The sequence below is a fragment of the Fonsecaea nubica genome (assembly GCF_001646965.1).
Source record: "Fonsecaea nubica strain CBS 269.64 chromosome Unknown Scaff122, whole genome shotgun sequence".
Taxonomy (NCBI): Eukaryota; Fungi; Ascomycota; class Eurotiomycetes; order Chaetothyriales; family Herpotrichiellaceae; genus Fonsecaea; species Fonsecaea nubica.
The window spans coordinates 65,812-79,193 of NW_019173795.1; the positions used below are offsets into that span (position 1 = coordinate 65,812).

Here is a 13,382-nt window from a genome sequence, read left to right on the forward strand (position 1 = left end):
GGTCCAGGATCCAGAACAAAGAGCAACCTAGGATCCAGATGTCCAGTCCAAAAGGGAATTGAGTGGTCCGGTCCGGAAGAAGCCTGGAGTCAGGAAGCTGTTGATCTGTTTGTGAAGAGATATGAAGTCAAAGGGGAGAGGACGAGGTCAAGGGGAGGAGAGGAGCGGGGTAAGGAGGATTTTGTAAAGTGCGTTTTGCGAGGACTGTCGGTTTACAGACAGCGGCAACTCAGCTCAACATCAAAGCGTGAGGGCCGCCAAGTGGAGAGAGGAATCTGAGAAGAGGATTTGAGGATTTGGAGTTGGGAAGAAGTTGTAGACAGAGAAGAAGCCGGAGTTGAACGAGGTGGAAAGCAAGTTGGAAGGGGGAGACATCATCACACACATGACCAAGTCGGAAGGTGCTGATGACACGTAGCGCCTGTCGCTGCTGCCCAAACTCCAAACTTATCAAACACGCCAAAATCTCCCGATGCGCGCCTTGGCAGGACTAGTCTACTTCGGGCTTCATGCTATGCGTCTGCAATGGCGCGGCTCTGGGGAGCCTGCATCGCATTCAATGAAGTCTGGCCTTCACAGAAGTTCTCCCTGTACAATCAACCTTTCGATATCCCCAAGACCAAACGAAACCCTGACGGGACCTCTTTAATTCAGAGACTTGTATTGAGCCACACTACTGCAAAACACTGTGAATCGTCTCAAGCTATCCCACCGCAATGGTATGTCACTTATAGTCCCATCGAGGTCTAGCAAAAATACTAATTGTCCGGTGTCCAGACGTCGATAGGTACAGGCTACGATCTCTCCAACTCTGTCTTCTCGCCGGATGGCCGAAATTTCCAGGTCGAGTACGCCGTCAAAGCAGTGGAAAACGGTGGGACGTGTATCGGAATTCGGACAAAGCATGGTGTCGTTCTGGCCTGCGAGAAGATCATAACCTCGAAGCTCCTAAAGCCCGGCTCCAACAAGAGAATATCCACGGTCGACCGCAACGCAGGAATTGTTACGTCAGGATTACTCCCAGACGGTCGTCACCTCATCAGCAGAGCAAGGGACGAGGCCAGTAGTTGGAGAGAAACATACAAAGCCCCCATTCCCATACATGCTCTGGCGTCAAGAGTAGGGGGTTATGTGCAGGCATACACATTGTACTCCAGCGTACGGCCTTTCGGTGTGACAGCCATTTTGGGAGGCTGGGATTCTGAAGCGGAACACGGTGTAGACGGTCAAGTCGGATTAGGTCCGGCGTCGGGTGCAGGTGGCAAGTCCGAAGGTGAAGCTGTCAAACGAGGTGGTCCAGGGCTTTACATGATCGAGCCAAGCGGGCTTTACTGGGTATGTCAAAAGAATCATCACAAATGACAGTGCTGACTGCAATCTCTTAGGGCTACTATGGTGCTGCAACTGGCAAAGGACGGCAAGCTGCCAAAGCTGAGCTGGAAAAGCTTGACCTAGGCTCACCCACCTGTGCCCTTACTCTCAAGGAAGCCGTCATGGAAGCTGCTAGGATCATTTACGTTGCACATGAAGACTCGAAAGACAAGGAATTTGAACTCGAGATGACGTGGATCTCGAGCCTCGACGGTCCAACGAAAGGCCGACATGAGCAAGTTCCACAAGAGATACTCGAAGAGGCCGAGAAAGCGGCTAAGAAGAGCTTGGAGGGAGATGATGAGGACGACGAGGAAGAGGATGCCATGCAGGAGTGATTGTTTTCGCTTTTCCAGCACTGTAGCATTACCGCGGCGTTGGAGATGGTCGATGGGGACTCCAGTTGAAAAAAGGAGGCAGAAACCACCATCGGCGGGACATCTAGTTTTGTGGCTTTCCACGTCTCTCTCGAATAGCAAGGCTTGACACCAGAGAGTCTTCTCGGCTTGTGGTGCCTCTAGAAACCAAAAACAAGTACCGGGCAGTTCTGCCTAGGTCACGTTCCAGCAACCTTTCCTTCCCCCCAACCCTTTCTCTTCACTCCAAGTTCGACGGCTGCATTGCCCCAGTCTTCCCCGTGGTTATGTCCCTTAGCCTCCTTGCCGGTGCCTCCTTCGAGACCAGCTCGGGCCAGGCCCTGGCCTTCGTTGAGCACTGTAAGGAGACCAAAGATCACTGGGATACCGGTGTCCAGTTGGACTCTCATGAGGCCATGGCTCACAGCATCGGCGATGTATTCAAAGTGCATGGTCTCGCCTTTGATGAGCACACCGATGGCTATTATGGCATCAAAGGTATGCCTCAATCCTTTCACGTCTTTCTTTTCTGGCTCCGGCGGCCCTGGTTGTAGACTTCCCTGCAGATCTGTCGTCGAGTTACTGCCTCCCAGAAGGTCTCCGATTCCACTCGTGAGACTGCCCAGGCCACCTGCAACTGCGCTCGCTGTGCTCTGTATTTGGGAGGCCGCATAGACTCGTTGGACTGCGAGGGGAAGTTCGTACGATCCGGGGACCGTTTCAATGACGATGTTCTCCTCTTTCACCCCTTGAGCCAGCATGGCTTTCTTTGCACCGTTGACCAAGGCTTCGATTATGGTGGTGTTCCACCGAGCATGGACTATTGCAATTCGCAGGCCGGAGCCATCGTGTTTCTGAGGAGCACCGGGCCCCTTGAGAGTTGCCATTGTTTCTTTTTTTCCTCTGCGTCAGAAGTGCGGTTACGTCGTCGTCTTGGATCTGAGGTCTAGAATAAGTGCGTGATGGTGACAGATGAGTGCCAATGTGGGGGAGAGCTGCAGGCCACGCACCCGCTTCGGGCCAGAAAATTATGCCGCCCTGTGCACACCCTCGTCTCGCGGGGCTGAGCCCGGATGACGCCAACCCGTGCCTCACCCATCGGTTGGCTGGGAGCCCTGGTCCGCCCTGGGCTCGTCTAATATGTACAGTATAGCCTTGGGCCGCCCCGGCTTCCGGGCTTTTCCCCTATAGCCCTGGGCTGCAGGACCTTTTGCCGACGACTAGAAGCTCTATACTGTACTGAGGTGGAACCGATGATTTTACCTCCCATGTACTCGGTATGTATGTCCTTTTACTGTCATCGGCGCTAGTGTATATATACTGCGCAGGCTTGTCCTCTGACCAACCTCGCAAACTTGTCTCTGCCTGCCAGCTTTCTTGAGCCATACAGCTTTCCTATAAGTGACGAGTCCCAGCCTCCCATCATGGGTAACTTTACATTATCCAGCTACGCAGGCGTGGGACAAGCGAACCTGAAGAATTTATCCGTCAGCCAGACTGCCCGCGTCGGCAACCGGCTCGAAATCTCTGGACAAGGTACGCTGCAGATGGTCATTGCGCGATGGTGCCCAGCAGCTGATCGTAGCTTCACTGTAACAGGAGGCTGGGATCCAAGAACGGGCGTTGTCATTGAAGAACTGGGAGCTCAAATCGACAAGGCTTTCGAAAACGTCGATCTGGCTCTGAGGGATGCGGGAGGTGCTGGATGGAGTCAGGTTTATCGAGTGAGGTCTTACCACCTTCCACTGGGTAAAGATGCCATGGATCATATGGTCCGGAATTTCCGACATTGGATGCCAAATCATCAACCTCTTTGGACTTGTGTTGGTATCTCCCAACTAGGTGAGGAGGGTATGCAGGTTGAGATTGAGGTGGCTGCGCTCGATGAGCCAAAGGCATGAGAGAGGGTCCATGTAATCACATCCAGGGGATCCCAGGCCAATGGTATCTATTTGCCATTGATAATCACATCAATTAAAGTGTTCTAGCCATGGTGATGAATCACCGCTGAGCGTGGAGGTGCTACGCGGCAAAGTAGTCTCTTCTGTAGTAGTCTGATATGTTATTTACCTACAGTTGATTACTAACGCCCAGTGTAGAGGCTTATTTTGACAGCCTGGCAACGAATCCCGGAAGCGCGGCAAAGAAGCCCGATTCTGATGCAGGGTAGCTTTTTAGAAGAAAAATTGAGGTAGTCTAGCATCACCGAACCGGAATTGCCCCACGTGGCAAGGTGTGGCGTACGCCTGTCAAAGACGAGTGTCAGCAGTCGAACTGGCGCCTACATTACCGCATTCGGACGGACGCAGTGGCACTCGTTAGACAGAATTGTTACAGCACTCAGTCAGTACAGGGACTTCGGACGGCCAGACCTGATTGACACAGTCAAGGTACACTTGCCAGACAGAGTTCCCAGATCCGATGCTTGGGTAGGATGCTTCTTCCTACATCTCGGTTGCGAAACGTCTACGACAAAAGTGTGAATGAGCTCCCCATATTGGTGGAAATGATCCTTTGCAAGGCCCCCAAGCCGCCGGTTTGGTCCAAAAATGCACAAACGCACGACCGTGGATGGAACTCAATACATCAACTCAGTTTGATTGCCCTCTTGAAGATGTCCACTTACTCCGAGAGTGTCTCTTTTCTTCCCGTGCTTGCTTGCCACAGCCGACATGGCAGTGGGCATAGACGTAATCGTTATCGGTGGTGGCTTTTCTGGAATTGGCTTCGCTATACAATTGTAGGGGAAATTGCCGAAAGCCTCCTTTGAAATCTATGAGAAGGAACGGAAACTTGGAGGCACTTGATTTGTAAATTCATATCCAGGCTGTGGATGTGATGTATGACATATCGGATCCAAGCACACATCTCTGAGATTGACCATCTGACTTAGGTTCCCTCTCATTTCGACTCATTCTCGTTTGCCCTGAATCCAGTCACAGAAGTTTGCACTGCAGTCGGAAATCGAAGACAACCTACAGGATGTCGCGGCGTGATATGCGATTCCTTCACGCACACACTTTCAAACCACTGTCCGGAAGACTGTCTACGACGAAGCAACATCGACTTGGCTCGTCACAATACTCGATAGCCAGACAGGCCGGACTTTCGAAAGGAGATCACGCGTTGTCATCTCGGCCGTCGGTGCCTTGTCCATCCCCAACAACTGCAACACCCAAGGCGCACAAAATTACACAGGGTCACTGTTTCACTCGGTCCATTGGGACCATTCGTTCGACTGGAAGGCCAAGGAAGTAGTGGTTATCGGTACATGATGAACAACACTCGGGAGCAAGAGAAGGTCGTACTGATTAAATTCCCTTTGCAATGCGCTTCTGCCGCTCTTGGCTTTATTGTACCCTGGAACGCGACTTCTATGGGTTTAAGATCAACGCCGGAAAAAGAATCAGAGATTCCCTGAAACGCACGCAAATTACTTACATCAAGCGAACTGCCCCTGTCAAATATTATGATGTGCTGATTCCCAAGACTGAGATTGACTGCAAACGTAAAGTCATGGACACTGATTATCTTGCTCGCTTGCACCAGGACAGTGTCGAGTTAGTGGCCACAGATCCGATCCAGACAATCACAGAGACGGGCGTCAAAACGCAGTCGGGCCGAGAAATCCATTGGGATGCGATCATGCTTGCCAATGGCCTCAAAACAGGGCAGATCCTGCATCGTCTCGAGGTCTATGGTCAGGGGGGAATCAGTCTGAACGGATACGTACGTGGCTTGTTGCAGCATACATTTCGTTCCCTGGTCTTGAAGCTGACCACCAAGCAATGGAAACGACATTGTGACGGGGCCGCGCAGGCCTATCATGGAAGCTGCGTGTCGAGTTTCCCGAACTTCTTCATCATGATGGGGCCGAACACCGCAGCGGGACACCTCTCCGTCGTCTTCTCCACGGAATGTCAGATCAACTTTACCCTTCATTTTCTTCGTCCCGTGCTCAAGGAAGAGGCCATGGCCACAGCCATCTCTGTCGTCCCCAACGCGGAAAAGAGAGATAACGCGTAGATCCACTCAGCGGCCGCCAAACTTGTCTGGGCCACAGGGTGTACAAGTTGGGGTATGTCGATACTGCCACGGGCCAAAACACCATGTTATATCCCGATTGGCAATTCAAATTCTGGCTCAGAAGTTGCTTCTTTCCGTGGTCGCATTTCAATGTTCAACGCGCGGCCAAGAAAACTTCAGGGAGCCAAGCTTGATTGAAAGACATTTTCGACGGAATGTTGCCTGTCATGGCTTCGGCAGGTGCGACACAGCAGTTGGCTAGTATGAAAGGCCACGCAGACATTCCCATGCACACCCGTCACACATGGGCTCAATCAGTGATGTATACCGAGTACTTGTTGCTGAACTAAACTTCTCACGTGCTATGAATGCTGGTAGATTATCGGTGAGCGCAACACTCTCGGCGAGACACCCGGAAGTGTCCCGCAGAACCGGCGTCCTCGATGCCAAGCCGTATGGCTCCTGCCCACCCTGCCACTTCGCTCGGTTACAGGTTCAAAATCTCATGTTTGAGAGACGCTGGTTGGCTGTGTGTATTGACAAGCTCAACTGTCCGCCTCGATGGGTCCAACAGGCGCCATCTTCAAGTTCGATAAGGGCGGCGGGCGATGTGGAGAAATTCGGGCTTGTCCAATGACCGATGACGGTTCTTACTTCTTTATCTTCCCCTGCTGTCTCTCCCCACGACGACTTTCCCTTTTCTCTCGTCGACCACGTCCGCACAGAGACATTTCCTCATGTTTCCTCCTCCTCGGATCCCAGCATGTCCACGTGGAGAGCCGTACGAACCAAAACAGGCTGTGTGACATGTCGGAAGCGTCACAAGAAATGTGACGAGCAGAGACCGTCCTGCAACAACTGTTCGAGGGCAGCCTTGATCTGTGGCGGCTATCATCAGATAAGCGTATGGCAGCCCGGCTACCTGCGCTCCCACAAGAAGCAGCGGTATTTTGGGAGTCCTGGTGACGATGCCAGCAGCTGACATTCACTAGGCCCGTCGCCACACTGCCCGTGACTGCCGAACCCCAAACAACGCACCATGTCGACTTGGCCTCTCGAAGCCCATCTAGCTACAGTCTGAGCGACGACGAGTCCCACGCAAGGACGCTTGAATGGTGCGCATCGCAATCCAGCGTGCCGAGCGATTCTGCCAACCGTCCTACTCCCCGGGGGCGATGTAGAACGGGCACTGTAAGCTGGGAGAAATCTCTCGACGATCAAGCTCACCGAGTAGAGTCGACCGATCTACAGTTCCCACAACCAAGAGCTGCGTCTGCTCTATACAAGGCAATACCCTGTTTGGCCGATGGTGTCAAAGACGAGCTGGAACAAGCGCTACTCTTGCACTATCTTCGATCGGTGCCCGAGTCGTTCTCCTCGGCCTTGTCCGCGGTCCCTTTTCGATCTTTGCTGGCGCCATTTGCTCTGCGCGACAGAGGCCTGTTGTGCACCCTCTTGAGTATTTCGGCGCAACATTTACTCAAGCTTCACACCATATCGTCTCAGGCGCCTGCCGTCGCCGTCGAGAGCAAGTATTGGGCACTCAAAGGGGAATCTCTCCAGTGCCACTCGGAGAGGGTCAAGAAGGTTTGCGCAGACATCTCAGCAGCATCTCCATCAGCCTCAACCCTATTGCCAACATTTGTGAGCACGCTGCTTTTGGTGCAGCTGGACAGTCTCGGACAAGGCAAAAGACAGCATTGGCGTTTACACCTCCTCGCGGCTGCCGAGATCGGACGTCGACTGTGCCAGTGTGAAGACGAACCGGCCCAAAGACAGGATGCAGTACTCGCCGACTTGGAAATGCACCGCTTTGCTCTGGAACTCTATCGCTACTACGACGTCCTGGCTTCCATCACCCTCAATGAGAACGTCTGTCCGCTTACCTCGGGCACGTTCAGTCCCTCGAGACAGAACCTACGTCAGGGTCTCCTCTCGCAAGCAAATGCCGATCTCATCGTTCTCTTGAGCCGGATTATTGCACTCCATCAACGTACAAAACACTTGTTTGTAACAAACGGCAACGAGGAGTCGCTCGCCTGTCTCAGTCCCATCGACTTTGCAGAAAGCCTGGAGTTGTCCGGCATTATCCAGAGTTGGGAGGCCTGTAATCCTTCGCGCGTAGAACGCCTGCTTGTGGACGCCTATCGCCAAGCTTGTTTCATTTGTCTCTACCTCACGGTGAACCCTTCCAAAGGTGAAGATGTCAAAGTCCAAAAGACACGAGATGATGGTCTCGAGTGTCTGGAGGCCATACTGCGTCACGACGAGGATCTGGAATGTTCACTGTTTGCTCCTTTCATGCTTGGTATTGTATCGCCACTCCCGTCACAGCAAGAATTCGTGCGAAGGTTTCTCAAATCTAAACTCTTTCATGGGGCCGACAATGCCCAGGAAACCTTGCGCTTTCTCCAAACTTGGTGGCGCGAAGAAATGTATCGCAAACAAAATTTCATGTGGGCCTGGGAAGCGAAACTGAATTCGGAGCAATGGTGCTTGGTGCTGTTTTGAAAAGTCCCGTCGAGGTGGACAATATTCACAGATCCGCCTCCAGGACGCAACGATATCGTGCTTTTCCCGAGGCCACCTTTTCCAGAGCCTTTCCGCAGTCCCTCATGGGCATGACCTCGACCCACGCCCTCATATCGATTTTGGCAGCCAGCGCCAGCATTCTCTCCATCTGTGTCTTACTCCCAATCATCGAACCGACTATGGTGAGATTCGAGCCGATCAATAGACCCGCCGGGATCCTCGGCAGTTTCGACTCGCTCAAGCCCAATATTACGAGCCTACCACCGACATCCAGCAACTCGAGGTAGCTCTCCAGAGCAAAGTCATCGGCAAACGTCGTGGATATCAGAATGTCCAGGTTCTTTGCGTTGTCTTGGACCCACGTCTCAGACACGCTGGTATTGATGAATTTGGAGACACCCATCTTCTCGCAATCTGCTCGCTTGTTCTCGCTATGCGAGATCGCTGTCACCGTAGCACCCATGGCCTGAGCAAATAAAATGGCAAAGTGACCGAGGCCACCGATCCCAATGACGCCGACTCGATGGGCTGGACCGACTTTGGCCTGTTCCAAGGGAGCATACACCGTAAGACCGGCGCAGAGGAGAGGCGCCGCCGTGGTCAATTCGAGACCTTCGGGAATAACAAAGACAAAGTCTTCGTGGATACGTTTGTAATTTGCATACCCACCGTGCGAGATGGAACCGTCCGAGTATTTGGAGTTGTACGTCTCCACCAGGCTGGACTGTCGAAGCATTAGCCCTGGATGCCCATTGTTACGCGTTTGGTGGCCTGTTTACGCACACAATAGTTTTCACGGTCTGAATTGCATAATCGACATGTGCCACACGTGGAGGAGAGGACTCCGACACCAACGATCTGCCCCGGTCGGATTTTGGATACCTTCTCACCCACTCGTACCGCTTCGCCAACGATCTCGTGGCCGACAACGATGGGATACGCAGTTCCGGGCTGTCTCTAAGTCAGCAGGGGGACATACAAGGCTGGTCAACTCAAGGCGCTCCGCTCACCCAATTGTCGTTACCCTCGTTTGCCTGGACAGTCAAAAGGTCGCTGCCACAAACGCCGCAGTAGCGGATCTTGACGTCGACATCGAAGGGACCGAACGGTGGTGGCTCTATTTCAAGAACCTTGGGTCTATCCCAGGTGGAAGCTGATTCCACGGCATACCCTTTTCGACATAAGCATTCGTCCTGTGATCCTTCGCTTTGAGGTGTTTACCTTTGAATTGTGCAGTCATGATATTGACGATGCCAGCCCGGCTTGAGGAGCTTGAAATGTTGGACCAAGCGTAATTGATCAAGGGTTTGAAGAAGACGACGGTTCGCGTCACCGTGCGACTCTATCAAATATCCATGTTGTTATGCGAGTCCAGTGATTTTGCTGTCCGTCACTCTAGTCGGAGACCCGCGGAGGCGAGTGTCGCTACCTCCACTTATTGGCCAGGCCCAACTCTGCAGGAACAAGCTGCCGAATTGGGCAAATTAGACGCTTCTGCCGTGATAAGGGCAGAGAGGAGAATCGACTTCCACAATCACAGCAGGAATCTGCACCCCACTAATGTCATAGTTTGAGGGCAATTCCGAGCTCGGCTTTGCTAGGGGCACCTCCGGATGCGGGTACGTGTACTAAAAGGAGCATGGAATCCAACTAGCAATGAACGATGAGCACAGAAGCTGGCTTTGCCTGCTTAATATCAATACCATTTCCTCGTCTACGGTGACACTCGGTCTCGCAACATGGCCACGACCACGATTACCCGAGCCGCCCAACAGCCGCCGCCTACGGTCGAGTATGACGATGTCACTATCCCCTACCAACGGTTGGTCGACGGTTACTCCAAGGAATGGCCACCTCGACAGCGTTTGCCGGTCCCAGAGTTCCAGGCGGACGCCAATCCTGATGATGTAGTCACGGCGTTGAAGAAGTCTGGCGGTGTCTTTGTCCGCAATGTTTTGACCCCGGAAGAAGTCCAGCAGATCGAGAGTGACTTACGTCCATCCCTGGAGGCGGACAAGCCGTGGGCTGCAAACGACGGGTTTTTCCCGCCGACTACCCGTCGAGCCTTTGGTCTTGTGGGCAAGTCACGCTTGTTTGCGGAAAAGGTGGTCAATCATCCCGTCTATCAGGCTGTTTGTGACCAATTCCTCACGACAAAGGCTTACAAATGGCACGGTAACCGATCAGAGGTCAACATTTCGAGACCTCAGCTAAACAATACCATCGCTTTCTCTGTGCGACCGGGCGGCAGCAATCAGCCCCTGCACCGAGATGACGACATCCACTATGCGAGCCGTGAGCGGGTGGACGAGTATCCCAAAGCCACCAACTCTCGCGAGCTCGGCATCGGTTTCTTCGTTGCGGGCAAAAAGTCGACAAAGGCCAACGGGGCGACCAGATTCATCCCTGGAAGCCATCTCGAAGCGACAGAACAACCGCCCCAGGAAGAATTCGTCGCGTACGCCGAGCTCAGCCCCGGCGATGGGTTCATCATGCTTTCCAGTTGTTATCATGGCGGCAGTGCCAACACGACCAACGACGAAGAGAGACTCCTCTTCAGCTGCTTCATGACCAGAGGCTATTTGAGGTACGGTATCTACAGTCCTTTATTCACGATAGCAGTCTACTCACATCCGTGTCCAGGCAAGAAGAGTAAGTTCAACCACGAACACATCCGGGCGAACATCTGTGAAATCGAGAACTAACCGAGTTTGTATTTGCTACGGACAGAAATCAATACTTGGTGAGTTGTACTTGCCCATCGGATTTCTACTCTGTTCGCACACTAACATGCTAGACTAGGCGGTTCCCTTGGAAGTTGCCAAAACTCTGCCCCTCGAGATCCAACGAATTCTCGGGTATTTCGTAAGGTTAGTAGCTGCGCTCAGACCCTCATCGTGGCTGGTTGATTCTTTTACTTACGTTGTTTGTAGCGACGTAAGGACTCTTAACCGACTGAACCCCCTCCTCTCGATGTCTCTCTAATTCACACTGTGGCAGCCAATGCTTGGATGGGTGGATTTCAAGGATCCACGAATCGTCCTTGACCCAAACGCGCCTGACGTGGGAGGACTGTAGAACGCAAGAAGAGGACGGCATGCCGTTGACTAATTTGGGGGAAAAGCCTTCGTGTTGAATTTCAAACATCGCCGCTTCACACATGTACCATGATCTCCTTGGTCAGGTCGAAAAAGATTTCTAGCCACATGAATGGACTCCCTCTCACACGAGAGGCGGTGGATGTGCTAAAAAGCCAGTCTGGGGCCTCGCTGGACTCAATGTCTGTATCTTGGCGATTTGTGTGTAAGCCAAATCAGGAATCACACTTGACAATCTAAATGAGCCTGTCCGAAGATTGTGCCATAATTCTGCCTGAGCGAACCTTCTCAGCCATCCCCACTCCTATCGCCCGCGGCCGGGGTATATCTGGTAGATGAATTGCCATTGTAGGTAAATCTAGCGCGCTCACAAACATACGACATGCCCAAGTATACGAGGACAAGGCGGTGGTGTTCTAGCCTTCTACCGAGACACGCCGTGGAGAACTTAGTTACAAATATGTCTCTTGAATTGCGTCCATCTTCGTGACACATTGTTTTGAGAGTTCTGGTGACGTTGCCTTGACAGTGGGGGTTTGCGCGACTTGCCTATAGCGTTTTCAGAAAATATCTTGACACACAAAGATCGGATCTCCGGAAGAATAAGGCGGACAACAAGATTAAGGGGTGTGCTGTGCTGTACACCTCCTGCTCCTCGTACAGAGAGTGAGATCAAGAATACATTCTAGAGTACCTCCCACCGCAACCGCAATGTAAGCATGACCTAGAAACCTGTTGCCGGTTTCGAAGGGGCACGGGCACTTGAGTTTCCACCCCCTTCTTCATCTCGCGGCTGCGGGCTGGCCTTGTTCAATACCGTCTTCGCAAATTCTTCAAAGACGTCTCCCCATAGATGTCGTAGCTTGTATTCGGCGAAGTTGTCAGGGTAGGTGCGTATCTGACTCCACAAGATTTCGAGCTTGTCTGGCTCGTTGGCCAGGTCCGTCACGGGGATGATCCATGGGTGAACGGTGAAGAGGAGGGCTCGTGTCTTCGGCATGCGCATCAAGCTCTGTAATTCCATCCTCAGATGGACCTGCTTGATAGAATGACAGGGTGGATACGCGTCCAAGCGGCCCGGATGATAATTTTCGTGCGTCGGCTGCATGAACAGGTTGTTGCGCTGAACGCCTCCGCCCACTTTCATGTTGACAAAATACCTGCAAAAAGCGTGACCCATGTCAGCGAATTCCAGCGTGGGACCTACTACGCACATGCATGCGATTTTTACAGACCGTTCCATCGAAACCTGCAACTTTTCCTTCCACGTCGGAATGGGCGCGTGCAATTCGCGAATAGGCATCCCGATTCGTTCTTCCGCCGTCCAACCCGGAGGAAAAGACATGGCCGATGCTCGCCTACATACGATTAGCTCAGCTGCTTAGATGAAATGATTAAGTGTCACGTACAGGGAATAGAGCTGGTCTGATCCCTCCTGCAGGATATGTACGTCTTCGTACACGAGCAGCGAGGCCACTTCCAGCGGGTGCTTGTCCATCGGCTCTTGAATTCGGTATCGTTCGCCCACAATGTTGTTCACGACATAATCTCCCTCAAGAACAAAAACGTGTGGATATCTGGTCGTGAGATACCGCACGATGATCTCCAGACCTTCGAGACATGCTTCGTAAGTACCATCCAAATACTGGAAGACAACTTCTCGCTCGGGCGTCTGGAGACGTGCGACTTTGTCACGATGTGCGGATGGATACAAGTCGTCGATGATCAGCCAGTCATTCACGTCGAGTTTGCGTATACCCATCGTCATCAGGTAGCGCGAGCCCTTCCAACTGCGTGAATACGCTGGTACATCTTGGGTCGGGTCTCCCTGGTAAGGCTTGATCTTGCCGAAATCCAGGGCCGTAAGGTTTCTTGCCACTGGAGGTCTTTGCTTTGCACCGGTGACCGAGATGGGAACCCTTCGTTGCGGATGCTGCAAGTAGAATCGACAGCAGAAGAATATCGACAAGACTATCAGGAGCAAAATAAGCGAAGACAT

General features: G+C 52.5%; 8 protein-coding genes across 8 annotated transcripts; 5 read left to right on the top strand and 3 right to left on the bottom strand.

The window, feature by feature from the left end:
- Window positions 1-525: 525 nt before the first annotated feature.
- AYO20_10810 (hypothetical protein) lies at window positions 526-1,709 on the top strand (the record flags this gene model as incomplete). The annotated part of the gene is made up of 3 exons (XM_022649066.1): window positions 526-660; window positions 778-1,335; window positions 1,386-1,709. 3 exons carry the CDS (start codon window positions 526-528, stop codon window positions 1,707-1,709), a joined length of 1,017 nt encoding a protein of 338 aa, XP_022494973.1.
- Window positions 1,710-1,927: 218 nt separating this feature from the next.
- On the bottom strand, window positions 1,928-2,614 carry AYO20_10811 (6,7-dimethyl-8-ribityllumazine synthase; the record flags this gene model as incomplete). The annotated part of the gene is made up of 1 exon (XM_022649067.1): window positions 1,928-2,614. The coding sequence occupies one exon, from the start codon at window positions 2,612-2,614 to the stop codon at window positions 1,928-1,930; it is 687 nt and encodes a 228-aa protein (XP_022494974.1).
- Window positions 2,615-3,151: 537 nt separating this feature from the next.
- Window positions 3,152-3,628, top strand: AYO20_10812 (hypothetical protein; the record flags this gene model as incomplete). The annotated part of the gene is made up of 2 exons (XM_022649068.1): window positions 3,152-3,263; window positions 3,327-3,628. The coding sequence occupies 2 exons, from the start codon at window positions 3,152-3,154 to the stop codon at window positions 3,626-3,628; spliced, it is 414 nt and encodes a 137-aa protein (XP_022494975.1).
- A 1,426-nt stretch (window positions 3,629-5,054) lies between these two features.
- Window positions 5,055-5,753, top strand: AYO20_10813 (hypothetical protein; the record flags this gene model as incomplete). Its single annotated transcript, XM_022649069.1, has 1 exon — window positions 5,055-5,753. One exon carries the CDS (start codon window positions 5,055-5,057, stop codon window positions 5,751-5,753), a length of 699 nt encoding a protein of 232 aa, XP_022494976.1.
- A 763-nt stretch (window positions 5,754-6,516) lies between these two features.
- Window positions 6,517-8,264, top strand: AYO20_10814 (hypothetical protein; the record flags this gene model as incomplete). Its single annotated transcript, XM_022649070.1, has 2 exons — window positions 6,517-6,698; window positions 6,746-8,264. 2 exons carry the CDS (start codon window positions 6,517-6,519, stop codon window positions 8,262-8,264), a joined length of 1,701 nt encoding a protein of 566 aa, XP_022494977.1.
- A 25-nt stretch (window positions 8,265-8,289) lies between these two features.
- Window positions 8,290-9,525, bottom strand: AYO20_10815 (hypothetical protein; the record flags this gene model as incomplete). Its single annotated transcript, XM_022649071.1, has 4 exons — window positions 8,290-9,009; window positions 9,069-9,236; window positions 9,296-9,456; window positions 9,507-9,525. 4 exons carry the CDS (start codon window positions 9,523-9,525, stop codon window positions 8,290-8,292), a joined length of 1,068 nt encoding a protein of 355 aa, XP_022494978.1.
- Window positions 9,526-10,024: 499 nt separating this feature from the next.
- AYO20_10816 (hypothetical protein) lies at window positions 10,025-10,990 on the top strand (the record flags this gene model as incomplete). The annotated part of the gene is made up of 1 exon (XM_022649072.1): window positions 10,025-10,990. The coding sequence occupies one exon, from the start codon at window positions 10,025-10,027 to the stop codon at window positions 10,988-10,990; it is 966 nt and encodes a 321-aa protein (XP_022494979.1).
- A 1,117-nt stretch (window positions 10,991-12,107) lies between these two features.
- AYO20_10817 (hypothetical protein) lies at window positions 12,108-13,382 on the bottom strand (the record flags this gene model as incomplete). Its single annotated transcript, XM_022649073.1, has 3 exons — window positions 12,108-12,543; window positions 12,598-12,741; window positions 12,793-13,382. The coding sequence occupies 3 exons, from the start codon at window positions 13,380-13,382 to the stop codon at window positions 12,108-12,110; spliced, it is 1,170 nt and encodes a 389-aa protein (XP_022494980.1).